The sequence below is a fragment of the Manis pentadactyla genome, chromosome 10 (genome assembly GCF_030020395.1).
Source record: "Manis pentadactyla isolate mManPen7 chromosome 10, mManPen7.hap1, whole genome shotgun sequence".
NCBI lineage: Eukaryota > Metazoa > Chordata > Mammalia > Pholidota > Manidae > Manis > Manis pentadactyla.
In genome coordinates this window covers 24389484-24405088 of record NC_080028.1, presented here as the reverse complement: position 1 = coordinate 24405088, position 15605 = coordinate 24389484, and the positions used below count along the sequence as shown (strand labels likewise).

Sequence of the window (15605 nt, the reverse complement as noted above, 5' to 3'; positions counted from 1 at the left end):
GTGAATATAGTAATGACAGTGTTGCCCATGTGAAACCTTCTTAAGACTGTATATCAATGATACCTGAATTTTTTAAAATGCAGAAAATACCAAACCAAACAAAAACCTTTCAGTGGTTCCCTATGGCTCTTAGGCTGAAGAGCAAAATCCAGAAGCATCATTTTTGTCCCTGTCCTTCTAGGCTTATTTTGGGTCATTCTCTCTCACTCTCTATGTTCATACCACAATGGCCTTTCAGTTCTTGGAATATGCTGTGCACTCTCCACCATAACCTTTGTGCACGTTGCTCCTAATGACCAGGGCTTCCTCCTTTCCTCTTTACCTAGCTATCCAACTCCTATTTATCCTTAACTCAACCGACACAGCAGATCTTTTGGGAAGCTATCCCTGACTGTCTTTTCTCCCCCAAATCTAATTCAAGGTCTCTTGTTTCACAGCCTCATGGCATCTGCTAGTTTTCCTGCATATGACCTAATCACAATAATAATTTATTGTGTTAATATTAGCTAAGTGTATGTTGTCCCTAATGAACTATAAACTCAGGAAAGGAAAGGCCCCTTTAATTCTCAGCTGTACTGCAATGCCTAGCACAACGTGTGGCCCAGGGTAGAGTCACTGTATTACTTAATGAAGGGATGAACTCCAGGTGGGGAAAGCCACCTGCACAAGGCAGAAGGATGTGAAGGAGGCTGGCACACATGGAGAGTCATAAGCAGATCCATACTGATGGAACATTTCATGCTTTCATAGGGGTGGGGACAGGGAGACTGACTGGAGATCAGGCTGGTGTGGCAAATAGGAACTAGATTACTGGAGGCCTTCTTACCCTTTTTTTTTTTTTAACTTTTTTTTTTGAATCATTAATCTACAGTTACATGAAAAACATCATGTTTACTAGGCTCCCCCCTTCACCAAGTCCCCCCCACAAACCCCATTACAGTCACTGTCCATCAGCGTAGCAAGATGCTGTAGAATCACTACTTGTCTTCTCTGTGTTGCACAGCCCTCCCCGTGCCGCCCACACACTATACATGCTAATTGTAAGGCCCTCTTTCTTTTTTCCCACCCTTATCCCTTCCTTCCCACCCATTCTCCCCAGTCTCTTTCCCTTTGGTAACTGTTAGTCCATTCTTGGGTTCTGTGATTCTGCTGCTGTTTTGTTCCTTCAGTTTTTCCTTTGTTCTTATACTCCACAGATGAGTGAAATCATTTGGTATTTCTCTTTCTCTGCTTGGCTTATTTCACTGAGAATAATACCCTCTAGCTCCATCCATGTTGTTGCGAATGGTCGGATTTGTTTTCTTCTTATGGCTGAATAATATTTCATTGTGCATATGTACCACATCTTCTTATCCATTCATCTACTGATGGACACTTAGGTTGCTTCCATTTCTTGGCTATTGTAAATAGTGCTGTGATAAACATAGGGGTGCATCTGTCTTTTTCAAACTGGACTGCTGTATTCTTAGGCTTCTTACCCTTCTTTTACACATTATACAGTACCTGCCCCACTGAGGCTGAAGGAATTCAGAAGAACAGCATGGCATGCTGATGGCACTCCCTTTCCCCCACGTCACCTCCTTTGGATATTTACTTTTCCTTTATTGAAAAATTTTCAGTCTTATCATTTCTCTTGCCTACCTGACATTCAAGCCATTAGTAATCCTATTGGCTCTACCTGATTCTGACTAATAATCTAAGACTAACTTAGTCTAAGACACCATCATCAGCACCCCTACCTGGTCCCCCAACTTCTACTCTAATCTCTGATTGCCTGTCTTCTAAAAAGCAGCTGGTGTGCTCTTTTAAAAAATATACATGAGATCACATCAGTCCTTACCTTAGCTTAAAACCCTCAGATGGTTTCCCATCACACTTAGAAACCCAGTGACCTCATTAAGGTCTGGTAGACCAATCTGGATATCCAGATTTACCTGATAGGCAGCCAAAGAAAGAAAGATTAGCCATTATTTCCTGAAGTGTTTAATTTTTAATAAACTGAATTTTGCTTTTATCAAAGCACATTTTTAGTTAGGACATTTAAGTGCAATTGAAAACTTGACTTTCTTATAGGCATTTCCTGTTTGCATCTTTGAAAATAACTTTCCTGATTTCAAGGACCAAGTTTATATATTTGCCAGAAGCCTGATGTACAGGGATTTGATGTTCTTTGCACTTCTGTTCAGACTTCAAAAAGAAAAAAGACAGACAGACAGACAAGAAAAGAAAGGGGAAAGGTTCATAGTTCCACGATCCACGATCGTCCATGATCAAGAGTTCACACTCACTCCGCAAATACTGATCTGGAAGATGCGTCAGTACCCGCCAGGAACTCTGCCTGCTCTGGCTGGTAGCTGGGAAGCATCTGACGAACCCTGTCCACGAGTCTTCTCTTGCCATCCTGAGAACTGGTGTCAGACAGCAGCGGCCCTTCCATTTCAGAGGAGTGACATAACCCAGGGGACTGCTCCTGTGGTCCTCTCATTTTAGGAGGTCAGACATTTGGTCTGAGTCCTTTGCATCCACCCAGGCAATATTATAACAGTTAAAAGGATGAATTTCAGTGTCAGAAAAATCTAGGGTCACATTTCAGCTCCATTGCTCACTAGTTATATAACGTTGGACATGTTATTGAACCTCTCTGAGCCTCCATTTCTCTCCCCTTTAAGATCAAAACAATACCTACTCCTCTAGTTATCATGGGAATTGCTGCCTGGGTTCAAATCCTAGCCTGGTTCCTTAATAGCTGCGTGGCTTTTCTCAGCAGAACATGGGTATAATCATAAAAACTTATCTTAAAAATTTGTTGTGAGGATTTAATTAATTCACAGGAAGTACTTTGAAGAGTGCTTGGCACAAAGTAAGGGCTGCTAAAATGTTTGCTACTATCTTTATGACATTTAGGTTTTAGAGCGGCCCAGACTCACTTTCCAGCAGCAGAGCACACGGCTACTGGTGACCCACCCTTCACTGGTCAAATCCTGCCAAACACCAACCTCTGTCACTTAGCCCATAAGTCAGAGTCTGTGTATGAATCATACAGCTTCAGCTTTCCCTAGCATTTGATTTACATTATGGCCACATATTCTGACTCACACATAAGTCACTGCAGGTGTCAGTTTGAGGCAGTGTTATCAGAAATAACAATAGATTTAAAAGCAAAAAGCTTCTATTTGTATCCTGACTTTGCCAGCTATGTATCTTTAAGAAAGCAACTCAGTTTTTCTGTAACTTAGTCTTCCTCATTTTTAATGAGATGACACTTAACTTACAGATTTATGACTTTTGATGTTAAGTGAAAACTTCCTAATAAACTACAAAGCACTAGATGTTTTTAAAAGCGTTATGTGTTACTGTAAAAAGATTTGAAATATTCACTTTAAAAAAATGATCAGTGAAGCCCCTTTTAGCATGATTATAGTCTATTCAGAAGAACATTTTTATCTCTGTGCACCTAGCACACTGCTGCATCAGCTCTCAGACATTTTACCTATGTGGGAAACTGAATGGCATCAAGGAAAAAAAAGGCAAAAATTAAGTTTAGTAGTTAACCTAAACGTAAAAAATGCTGGAGCTGTCTGACCCTGTAATACTGGCAAATATTCACCTACACATATTTTCAAAAATGTACCTGGCTGAGAGGATGAAGGAACGTTCTACACTTTCAATCTTTAGTTCATTCTGATATGCTTCTTGGGTGGGTTTTCTGACCTGGAAGAAGGCAAAACAATTTGAGCGAACTCATCCTATCGAAAATCTCATCTCTGAAACACAGCTCAAGTTGCCCGATGCCCCGGCTGCTGATACTCACCACCAACCTCCGTATCCACCTTTACCTACCACTACTCCCCCTCACCTACACTACGCTCCAGATAAATACCTACATACACACACAGGCCCGACTTTCCCACCTTCATGCCTTTGTTCACACTCTTCCCTCCACCTGGAACACCGTCCCCCATATCTCAGCCTGGCCAAATGTGACCTACTCTTTAAAGCTCTTGAGTCTTCCTCCAAAAGAACTTCCTCAATTTTCCCTTTCCATCTGCCACCAATGCACCATGCCCTACCAAAGCTGCTGTTCCTTATTTTCTGAACTCCCCAAAACTTGGTGTCTTTATAGTGACATTTGCTACTGTCTATTTTATAGGTGTATTTATGTGTAGCCTATCATCTTCCCAGCTGGTTGCTAAGCTCTTGGGGGGACTGGGGCAGGGGCGGAGGCGAAAAGGAATCCCGCTTCAATTAATCTTTGTATTTTGCATCAAGTCTATTACCATGTTTTGTTTATAGTAGTTCTAAAAGGATATCTTATGAATAAATCAATGTATGAGTGAACAAATGACTACACAAACAATAACACATGGAGAGAAAGTCAAGGGTGTGAAAACAATGATTTTCTTACATTTTTTTTCTCTACATATTCTTGCAGGGGTTGGGGAAGAGGGAATAGTCTCACACACACACACAGACCTTCATTCCAGCCAAAGAGAGCATGTTGTTCAGTTTATACATCCCAGACTGCACCGGGGTTGTATACAGCAGGGCATCATTAAACTGCAAGTACAAACAATTCAGAGGATGGACTAAAGAACAAATTTTAGCTACAAAGATATTGGTGAGACACAAAAATAAAGGAAAAATATTACCTCTTTGTTAACAGCTCTCTGAATAAAATACTTATGTCTGCTTATATGAACCAGGACTACTTAGAATGTTTTATTAGAATATTAAGAAGGCTAGAAAATGTACTTTCTTTCCAAGTTCTGTAATAGACTTAATGCTTTCTGAATTCTAAATCCCAGTGATTAGCGTTTGCCTATATAAACTGTATCAATTTTTCTAAATTAGAAATGAAATACTCAATTCAAAAAGGAAATAATTTTCTGATTATGCATCATAAAGGACTCTGTTTTCTATACTTGAAATGCAAATAAGCAATAGAGCCAAAGATTCCACTATCACTGCTATTTGAATGTGCCAAGTTTTATCTTGTCATGTACAAATATCTCCTTCCATTAAACAGTTATCTCTGCCTCGGGTTCATCACAAACACTCATGCCCACTTACCAGGAAAAATACTCGGGGCTGCATGACTTTCCGAGACAGCTTCATCAGAGTTCCTTCTTTAAGAAAAACCTGAATCACCCAAACAAACACCCCTTCAGTCTTACTATCATAACATAACTATAATATACAAATACAATTATCTTCCCAACTTGCTTTTCCCAGAAAAAAAATTTTTTTTTGGTGGGGGCTAGGTGGACAGAGTCTCCTTGTGACTTTTTACAGTCATGGTTTCTTTTTAAACCCTGTAAGTCATTTAGAATTGGACAAGCCTGCAGTTTCATAAATCTAATACTGGCCCCAGGAGTACCAAGTGGTCTGAATGTAATTGACTAAGTGTGTACTTGATCCTAAGGCAAAGCCAACATCCTGACAATTGCATTTTGTAATTTTCTTGAATTCATTCCCTAGGCCACTTTTGTGCTCTGTGAGGAGCATCAAAAGATCAATTGTCTCCTTCCCCTTATAATCCTCTTTTACATTAAAAATTCTAAACGAAGTTGTCTTTAAAGCTGTGTGAGGTCAGCTAGTATTACACAATAAAATGATCCTATTTAATCAGATACACTGGGGGGTCCCCTGCCATTCCCTAAGTGGATTGAACTTCCTGTCACAGTGACTTTGATCATGAATGCTTTGAATGGACAGAATGCAGTTAGTTGATGCAGACTGGGTCAATGAAGAGTAACAGTAACAACCTATTTCCATAACTGAAATGAAAAACAGCTACAAATGGTGCCTAAATGCACTGTATTACATTTGCAAAAGGCAGTCTAAAGCGCTTACCCGTCCAGGCTGCACTATTTCATGGTGTCCATTTAAGCTGTACTGAATTTGCATAAGTTTCTGAAAGTTGTCCTACAGAAAAAGAATGCAGAGCATATGAAGCCTGGGCTCCCAGGTTTGGCAGTGTGTTGGCCCCTGAAATCCAGATACTCACTCCTTGCTTCATGGTGTCGTTGGCGTGGTTAGCTACCTCTATGACAACAGCAAGGGCATCTGAAACATGGAGGAACCAGAGGCGAGTTTGGTCAGTCCCCAGGAATTGCAACACCAAGCAATTCCAGATGACAAGATGATTACTGTAGAGCAACCAACCCCTGCAGGAGCTCAGTTAAGCGTAAGTAGGGAGAAATACAGCTGATGAAGCAAACCAAGGAAAAACAATACTTATGAAAAAAATGAGTCAAAGAAAGGGACACTAGATCATGGGGATCAATAGTATGAATGTCAGGGTTGTTTTGTGCTGAGATTTGATTGCCCTATTTACTGGCCTTTAGTGGGAACCACAGAGGCTGAACGTCCTGGAATACCAATTAGAACCTGCCCAAAGAAGGTTATCATTGAGAAAAACTGGTGGAGTGTTGAAGAGGGAAGTATGCCCTCCCGAGGCTGGTGTGGCAGTGACATCCCTGCCTGATTTGTGTAGTTTGGTCACTTCAGGGACTCAGGATTTTAAAGCTTGAAGGGGACCTTGCAGATCAAGTGGTTGAATCCTTGCTTTCGAAAGCAATGGACACCTAGACAAGAGGAGTTTACCACCAGCACAGAGTGACTGCGGCAGGAGCAGGAAGCTTCCTGCCTTGGACCTTGCCAGTCCACTCCCTCAGGAAGCTGGTTGTGGGCCTCTCTTTTCCCTGCAATTTCACCTTCATCGTCAATGAAAAGACTGCTGTTTTTTTCTTTTTAAAAAGAAAATCATTTTTCTGGAAAGGGGTAGAGGTTTTTTGGTGCAGCTACTATAACCTATCAAGAGATTCTTTCTCCAGTACTAAGCCTGGAGGTTTCTATACTCTTTAAACATGTATGATTATCACCATTATTATAGGAAAGGAGTATTTTCTTATCGAGACCACAACTGTATGTCAGCATTTACTGCACCTGGAATTTACCATGGCAGCTATTCAAGAGGTGACCTTGGACACATTCCCAGCTTTCTGGCCTGCTTAAATCCCCAATGGACAGAGAGAAAAACTTCAGGGTTTCAAGAGGGATGAAATGGTAAAGCTGCTGCTCTTTGGTTACCCGGCCTCCAAGCCATGCTGTCCCCCACCCATTCTGTAATTGTATTTTCCCCATGTCATCCCTTTAAGAGGCCTTGGTGACTATTCTTTGAACTCGTTTGCATGTCTTCCAAAGGCATATTTGTCTCATTTCCTCTCACCTTAGGGCAATCTCATCCATAACTGCTCACCATTTGCTGCCAGGCCTCTGACCATACAGTGAACCTCACTGTTCACTGCTTATTCTAATCCATGTCTTTGCTGAAGTGTGTAATTTCCTTTAAACAAGCTCCTTAATCTCTGGCCCTGTATTTGTTTTATCTGTAAAATGGTGCTAATGATTCACTTTCCTTGAAGGCAGAAGCCCTGGAGCAGATGTTTTCTTGGGCCCATTGGCTAAGATCTGTCTACATTTTGAATATTCATAAGGTGGCCTCAGATCTGGAGTGTCCACTCTTCCTCTCCTGCACCCTCAACTCATCTCCAATTCCACTTCTCTCTAAGCAAAGCTCTGCCTCTTCAGTCATCACACTTTTCCCCCTCTTCCAAATGATTCTGTGCTGATCAGTGTATCCTTACTTTGAAGGCATCTGCTCTATTCTTTATCGGATGGGTATCACAGACATGTTTCTTCAGCTGGATTTTATGTTCACCAAAGACAGAAAGCATCCCATATTCCCCTCTCCAAACCTTTCCTTCCAAAATGCACCTTTAAAAGTGTAACACTTGCAAATACAAGATGTTAGAGAACAAGAATGAAAGAGAATCTCTACAAAATGGGTTAAAAACCTCTTTAGCTATGTAATCTGAAAATATAAGGGATGCAAAAGAAATGTTATCAGAAGTCATAAAATGAATGGGGTGAACATGGACTTAATGTGTTTCTGCAGATTAGAACAAGAGACATACCCATGACCTTTGAAAGAGGTAGTTGGGGGATAAATAGAACAACACACCAGTATCCTGAACAGAATTACACAGAATTAATCCTTGTGTTATGTGTGACACACACGCACATTGTGGATTAGCCTGTGAATATTAACAAGTCCCCTGTATTGTAATGGACTACTGGGGGTGAGGAGTGGAAGGGTGGTTAGGCTAATACCCATCATCAGACAGTCCAAGGATAATACGCTATTTTAGACCACATCCCTGATTTGTGTAGTTTGGTCACTTCAGGGACTCAGGATTTTAAAGCTTGAAGGGGACCTTGCAGATCAAGTGGTTGAATCCTTGCTTTCGAAAGCAATGGACACCTAGACAAGAGGAGTTTACCACCAGCACAGAGTGACTGCGGCAGGAGGAGGAAGCTTCCTGCCTTGGACCTTGCCGGTCCACTCCCTCAGGAAGCTGGTTGTGGGCCTCTCTTTTCCCTGCAATTTCACCTGCATCCAGCACCATGTCACCACCTTATCTACTTCTATAGTTCTACCTCAATCTGCCTAAAATAGAATTTTTTTAAAAGGCTTATCAATAAAATTGAGTTAAAAAAATTTTTTTTTGTTTTTACTTTCCAGGTCCAAATAAACTTAACAATTTCTGCAATATATGAGAACACAGAAGTTATTTACCTTGAGTATCTCTGTAATCTCCAGAGTCTTCTAGGAGATTTTTCAAATAATCTACAAAAGGAAAAAAATTATATTTAGTACAATAAAGCACTAAGGACAAAAATATTTGTCTTTCTTACTCAATACCTTAGTCTGTGTTGTTGGTTCATATATAGGCTGTTTAAACTTGTACTGACTTTCTAAAAATGTGAAAGACTAAAAGCCTAAGACTGACTTGAAATCAGGACACAGAATCATGAGCTGGAAAGAGCCTTAGTGATCACACTGGTCACTGGAGAGGTGAGCAATCAGGTTACCGTGCGCAGGGTCTTGCCCAAGCCACACAACCCCTTTGTGGCAGAGCAGGACCAGAATCCAGGTCTCCGAATGCCAAACTCAGCTTTTTTACTCAAACATACAAGACATACCTCAATCTCAGACCATATGCATGTCTAGTACAAAGTTTCAAGCATTAATAGATTGGCCACCTAAGGGATTTTTTAATCTACAAGTCTAACAATGCCCAGAACACCAGAGGAGTGCAGTATAGCTGACCCTTGAACAACATGGATTTGAACTGCATGGATCTACTTATACATGGGTTTTTTTCAATAAATATATTGGAAATTTTTTGGACATTTGTGACAATTTGAAAAAGTATTTTCTTTCCCATAGCTCTATTATAAGAATATAGCATATCATACATATACCATTCAAAATGTGTTAATCAAGTGTTTATGTTATCAGTAAGGCTTCCCGTCAACAGTAGGCTATTAGTGGTTAAGTTTTGGGGGAGTCAAAAATTACATGCAGATTTTCAACTATGTGGACGTGTCAGCATCCCTAACCTCCACATTGTTCAAATGTCAACTGTACAAGTCTCTAGACCAGTGGTTCTCAAATGGGGTAAATCTGCCCCCAGGGGACATTCGGAAATGTCTGGAGACATTTCTGGCTGTGACAGCTGGGGGGAAAGAAGGTGCTACTGGCCACCAAGTAGTGAGAGGCCAGGGATGTTGCTAGTGAATACACTATAAATGCACGGGATAGCTCTACAACACAGAATTATCTGAACCAAAATGTCAAGAGCACCACAGCTGAAAAACCTCAGTCTAGAATAAATGTCCTATAAATGAACAACATGGTGTACAGTGGTTCTTACAATACAAAAAAATAAATAAATTTAGCAATAGGTTATACTTAATAAATTTTTAACACCAAGGAAAGTCACAGGATTTCCTGGTAATACTTCCTTCTCTGCTGAGAAATGTTGGATAGCTTCCCATCACCTATTAGATTAAAATATATTCCATTCCCTCCACTTTAAAGTACCTCTTGCTACTGCCTAACACAGGCCCTTTGTTCTTATCAAAGTCTCATCCTGCACAATTCCTTGACACTTCCCATGTGTTCCCTGGCTCCACACTGTGTGTCTCCAATGTTCCCTTCTTCTGAAGCCTATCTCTGTCTCTGTATATAAAAATTCTATTCATATTCTTCAAGGCTCATCTCAAATTTCTCCTCTTCTACCAAACCTTCCATTTGAAAGAAATATTCTCTCCCTTTGAATAATACATTACATGGCAATTATTCACTTTTGTCTTTTTTTTTTCTGTTAGACTCAAAGTTCCTCATGGGCAGGACCCACATCTGATTCATTTTTCTATGTGTCACAGCACTTAACCATGGCCTTTCCATACAGGGACAAGAAATGATGCATACAGAATGACAAGAAAGTAAACGATCTTTTTAGAGAGGATTGTGTTTTACTTTAGGTAAAAGGCTGTTAAGGGTTGAAACCAATCCTAATGCCAGTGGGAGTTGAGAAAAATGGAAAGGGATATATTAAGAGACTAAATACATTTTTATCAGACCCAATCTCCACTTAGCAATATTAAGGAACACATATAATTTCATCTCATGGATTTATGAAGTCATGCTCAAAGGCAGAAAGGGAAACTTGGATGTTAGTGCCAGCTTTTAAAACTTAATAGATGACACCAACACCCCTCATCCCCAAATGCTGAACTGTACATCTTTGAAATGGACTCAAGAACCTGTGTTGAGTCTAGACACGCACATTAGAAATACCCAGTAGTGGCAATAAGCCATAGTGAGGTACTTTGTGTGGTGACATTAAGCTTCTATGCACCACAGCATAGGATCTACCTTATCAGAGACCATCACTAGCAATTTAGGTCTTAAAGTACTCTGAACATACAAGTTGGAGAGTATGCTTCAAATCAAAAAAGTGTTTCTCACTTATTTGTGGTTTCTCCACAAAAATTAACAAACACATTGATTATACATTCTAGTCTTATCCAGATATGAAAAATGAACTTAATCTTCCTCTGACCCCACTCAGAATGTGTTCTGTATATAAACCACGTTTAGTGAATCCAAATATTTAACTCTCCTATGAGAGTGACAGGACCAGGGAGAAAATCTTATTCTTCTTACTCAATGCCTAGGCTACCTCATTCATCAAGTGATATTCCTTAAACCTGTCGTTAGCTGGAGAGTGTCAAAAGGAAAGCAGATTTATTAAGTATCAGATTCATGGCAAGTTCCCATTTTGTCTTCTTGTTCTTTAATACAGAACTATATTTGTGCAAACTGAAACGTTTCTCTAAACCAAAACAGCTCACTGAAAGATGTCCGTATTAGGAAATCCTGACCTCAGAATCACTGTGCTGAGTCTGATTAGCCTCTGAATTGCATTTTCTTTCCTTGTACTTAACCTCAGCTGCTGCTCACCAGTTTGAACTTTCAGGAACAGATACACAAACTGGTTGTTGCCAAATTAAGCTACTAATCAAGGAGGTAATGGAGTAGGTTTACTTGCCTTGCCAATTTTTTTTAAAACACCTTAAAACTCAACTTTCCAAAACTGAAACTTAGAAATTTGACTTTCCAATGTATTCATCCATCTTTTCAGGGCATCTTCTTGTAGTACATCCTTTTGAGAATGTTCACCTTATCAAAGACGACAAGACCACGATCTCCCCAGGTAAGCATCACTCAGTGCCTTAACTGCAGAATAAGAATGTGACTGATCTCCTTGAGTCAGATGGGAGGAGCAATGAAACCACCAGTGGCCCCAGGGACTGTTATAGCCCAGGTGAAACCAGGAAAGGAGACCAGACAGACACGCCTGTGTTTGTCATAGGGAGCTGTTGGCTCTGTACCATGTAGGACCTAGATTCCTGCAGGAGCTTCACTTTTTAAAAAATGAGGAGGAGAACAGAGTAGTCATTTCAGTTTCCCATGTCAGACTTGTAGTATTCTATGACTTAACTGCTTCTGCCAAATCAAACAGCATTTTTCAGTATTTCTCTAATAAAAATGCCTCAAATGTTACCAAGGTTATTCATATGGAAGAAAAGGTTGGTGCATTATCGACACTGCAAACGTACTTTCTGGCCACCAGGTGGCATTGTTGATTAATAAAAGTTACTTAACCGCTACACAACCGTCATCCAACGTTAGCAGCCACAAAACACAGGGACAGCACGTATATGCGACCCTGTGCCACCAACTCTGCCACTGGAGTGAAACAATGAGGACCCAACAAATACAACATCTTGTTAGAGGTTAAGTTCTCTGTACATGGGCTCCTAGTAAGCCGTATCCTCTCCTGATTATTTAAACAATGAATAATCATTTTAAGCAGAAAACTATTCAGAAGTATAGTTAACCTTTCTTTAAAATGCGTCATCTGTGGGAATCTGGGACTTTAAAATTCAAAAGCACCCTGTCAGATTCCTGTACTGTGTGCTGAGAAAGGCTGACAGTAAAGCACGGAGGAAATGAGCATTCAGGATGGGCATTTAGTGAAGTGCTTTGAATTTTTGGACATGTCTTGCTTTATTTATATTATTCAGATTTCTTCTTCCCTAAATATGTAATGAGATTAACAACACAGACAGAATTGTGGGACCCAGAGAAAAATAAGTCTAGTTAATAAGGTTGTTTGCCAAAGTTTCCAATTTTAAAAGAAACAACCTAAAATTATCCTGACATATATATAATAAAGGGTCCACCCTTATCTGAAAAAAAAAAATTATCCTGACTTGTGAAACAAAGTACATGGTTTTTAAAATATCAAAATAAAGGATTGCGTATCAAGTTACAAGACATATTACTGCCATCTTCAAGGAAGCTTGGTGGTGAAATGTTCAAGAGACCTTGTTAGGAGCGAGAAGACAGATTCTTACTCTCTTTGCCCAGTTATGTCCAGCAGAGGCATGTGACTTTGGCCATGCTCTGTAGTATATCTGTCAATATCCTCATACATAAAATCAGTAGGCTGAACCAGATTGAAACACTGTGATGATTCTCATTCTAAAGTATTATGAAGCATTATTTTTTTAAATTCTAAAATGCATTATAGATGTGGGTAAAATTGTAGTATTTTCAAAATATCTCGCCTGGCTTTGGTGCATCTGCCTATCAATAGGTGTTCTTTAGGGGTGGAGAAAGGTTCATCTCCATATCAATGGGTAATTACCTGGGCAGGGGAGGGCTCATCTGAATCTGAGAGGTGAGACAGAGAGCTGATTTGCTTCTGCTGGAGCAGGAAAGAGACAGCCCCGACTGCAGTTTCTAAGCAATAAATGGATTTTAAACTTTATTTCTCCCTTTGACTGATTTCAGTTTTAGAGGTACTTTGCCCCGGGATTTCCTCTCCCAGGAGTTACAATAGAAAATTTGAACAATTAAATAATGGAGATAACTCAAACCATAAACATTTCTCTAAAATTACTATGACTTTCAAGTACTTCCTTCTGTTTTTACAAATGCTTGACTGAATAGCATGTAGGACTTTATAGCCCATTAAAGTATTCTAGCCCATATATTCTCTTCCATAGGAGTAGGTGAAAAGCAGGATCCGATTATAGGGGTACGTCATTTGGTACTTATGTTTTCTAATACTAGACTTCTGGTTCATTTTTAAATTGTCTTATTCTGTGTTATAAATAGGATGGCCATACATCCTAATTTGCCCATTAGGATTCTGCTATATACATGTTGTCCAGGTATAACTATAAATACACTCTTGAAAGGTAATATGTCTGAAAAATTGTGTGATCATTTTAATTATAAGTAACACTAATCAGCATCTTGACATATTTGTATTTTTCCATACTTCAGCTTATTTCTTGCAATCAGTGCAAATGAAAAGTTTCTTTTTAAGTACCTGTTATATTTCAAGAGAAACCTCTCCTGAAAGGATATACCAATTTAGAGTATCATATAAATATATGAGAATACCAGTTTTACTAAATGATTGCCAGTTTTGTGTATTGCAGTTTTTTACTGCTAATGTAGTAGGGGGAACTGATAACTTGTTTCAATTGATATTTATGACTTAGAGTATGTTAGACATGCCACTGTATAGTTATTATGTGTATTTTTTCTGAGTGTACTGTTTGTATTTTTAGTCCAGATATCTATGGGAATTTGAATATTCTTAATGAAATAGCTTTTTTTCCCATATTTGCCACAAATGCAGCAAATTTATCTTCTGATGTACTGTGTACCTTTTTATCATGACTATTTAAAAGTTTTATAATGTTTTCCATATCTAGTATAGTTGAAAGGGGTCAGTGTTTTCCTTTTTAACTTGTCTTTCTGGGCTTGGAAAATCATCTCTCCTACTTTCCCTACCTTTAGAGTTTCAGTAAATAACCAATTTTTTTCCCCCTAGTTTTCCTACATTTTCATGCTTTATATTTAGGTTTCTTTTTTAAATTAAGACTTAGTTTTTATAGACCAGTTTTAAGTTCCCAGCAAAACTGAGGGAAAGGTACAGAGATTTTCCTATATACCTCCTGCTCCCACACATTATCAACACCCCCATCAGAGTGGTACATTTATTACAGTAATGAAGCTACACCAACAGATCATTATCACCCAAAGTCCACAGCTTACATTATAATTCGACTCAGGGCTGTACACGGTGGGTCTAGACAAACAGATGATGCCATGTGTCCACCATTATAGTATCACAGAGGGTATTTTCACTGCTCTAAAAATCCTCTGTTCTCTGCCTATTTACATTTGGTTTTGATTTTATTTTTTATATATCCATTGATGTATGAACTTCAGTATTTCAAATTCTAACAGATTATTCAATAAACAATCTTTTTTACTGTCTTGTACGTCTTACTTTTGTCATACCTTAGATTCTTATAAACAACAGGATGTATTTCAAGTGCCTGCCTTATTCCAAAAATAAAATCTTTTTTTAATTGATAAGTCTATTTTTTGCAATGATATTGTATATCTTTAATTATTGATGTTTTAGAATCTATATTGCCTGATGTTTCCCTCCCAGAATATTAGGATGTACTCTATTTATTCCTATATACAAAATAATTTTGAAATGCATCAATAAAATTTGAGAATTCTAAGTTAGCCTTAATGAGAATAGGGAGCAGTGGCAATAATGTCAGAAGCTGTTAATGTAGTTTTACAGTGGCAAATACTATTTTATGCATAAATGCTAAACTTGGTCTTCATGAAGACATGGAGACTGAATTAATTATCCTTATATCCCCAGCAGCTAAAAGGTGGTCTGGTGTATATTCAGTAAATGTTTCCTGAATGTATGACAGACTAAATGGCACCCCACTTAGGGTTACCACTCGTGTGTTATGTTTTACTAAGCAGTTGCAATATTTTTAGGGACTGGCTAATTAAAAGGTACTCTGGCCCCTGCACTAATTCTTCTGCCTCTAAAATATGAGTCCAGTTGTAGTCCCTGAATTATGTGGCCCAGGGTTGCTTCTTGGAAGTTAGCAAAAGTGACTTTTCTGGGCTTTCTGGCTCACAGATTCATGGCTTGGAAAGCAAACAATCCCTTTCTGGGAATTAGAAAGGCTGCTTCTCTTGGACTGATGTAGCCCCTCACCAGTGCACACAAAACGGCAAGAAGAGAACAGGCAGGAGTTGGACCTTGGCCAGGAGCCCTGTGCAGGGC

At 39.2% G+C, this 15605-nt stretch overlaps 1 protein-coding gene across 5 annotated transcripts in view; it reads right to left on the bottom strand.

The window, feature by feature from the left end:
- FGD6 (FYVE, RhoGEF and PH domain containing 6) overlaps positions 1-15605 on the bottom strand; it is a 119181-nt gene that overhangs the window by 22652 nt on the left and 80924 nt on the right. For 4 of the 5 annotated variants that reach the window (XM_057486498.1, XM_036890986.2, XM_036890989.2 and 1 more), the window contains exons 9-14: positions 8642-8692; positions 6008-6066; positions 5854-5925; positions 5071-5139; positions 4474-4557; positions 3632-3711 (exon numbers count right to left, since the gene is read on the bottom strand). In XM_057486498.1, the coding sequence (XP_057342481.1) occupies positions 3632-3711; positions 4474-4557; positions 5071-5139; positions 5854-5925; positions 6008-6066; positions 8642-8692 (415 nt within the window). The remainder of the gene's footprint in view (positions 1-3631; positions 3712-4473; positions 4558-5070; positions 5140-5853; positions 5926-6007; positions 6067-8641; positions 8693-15605) is intronic. The other variant, XM_036890991.2, reaches the window with a different exon arrangement.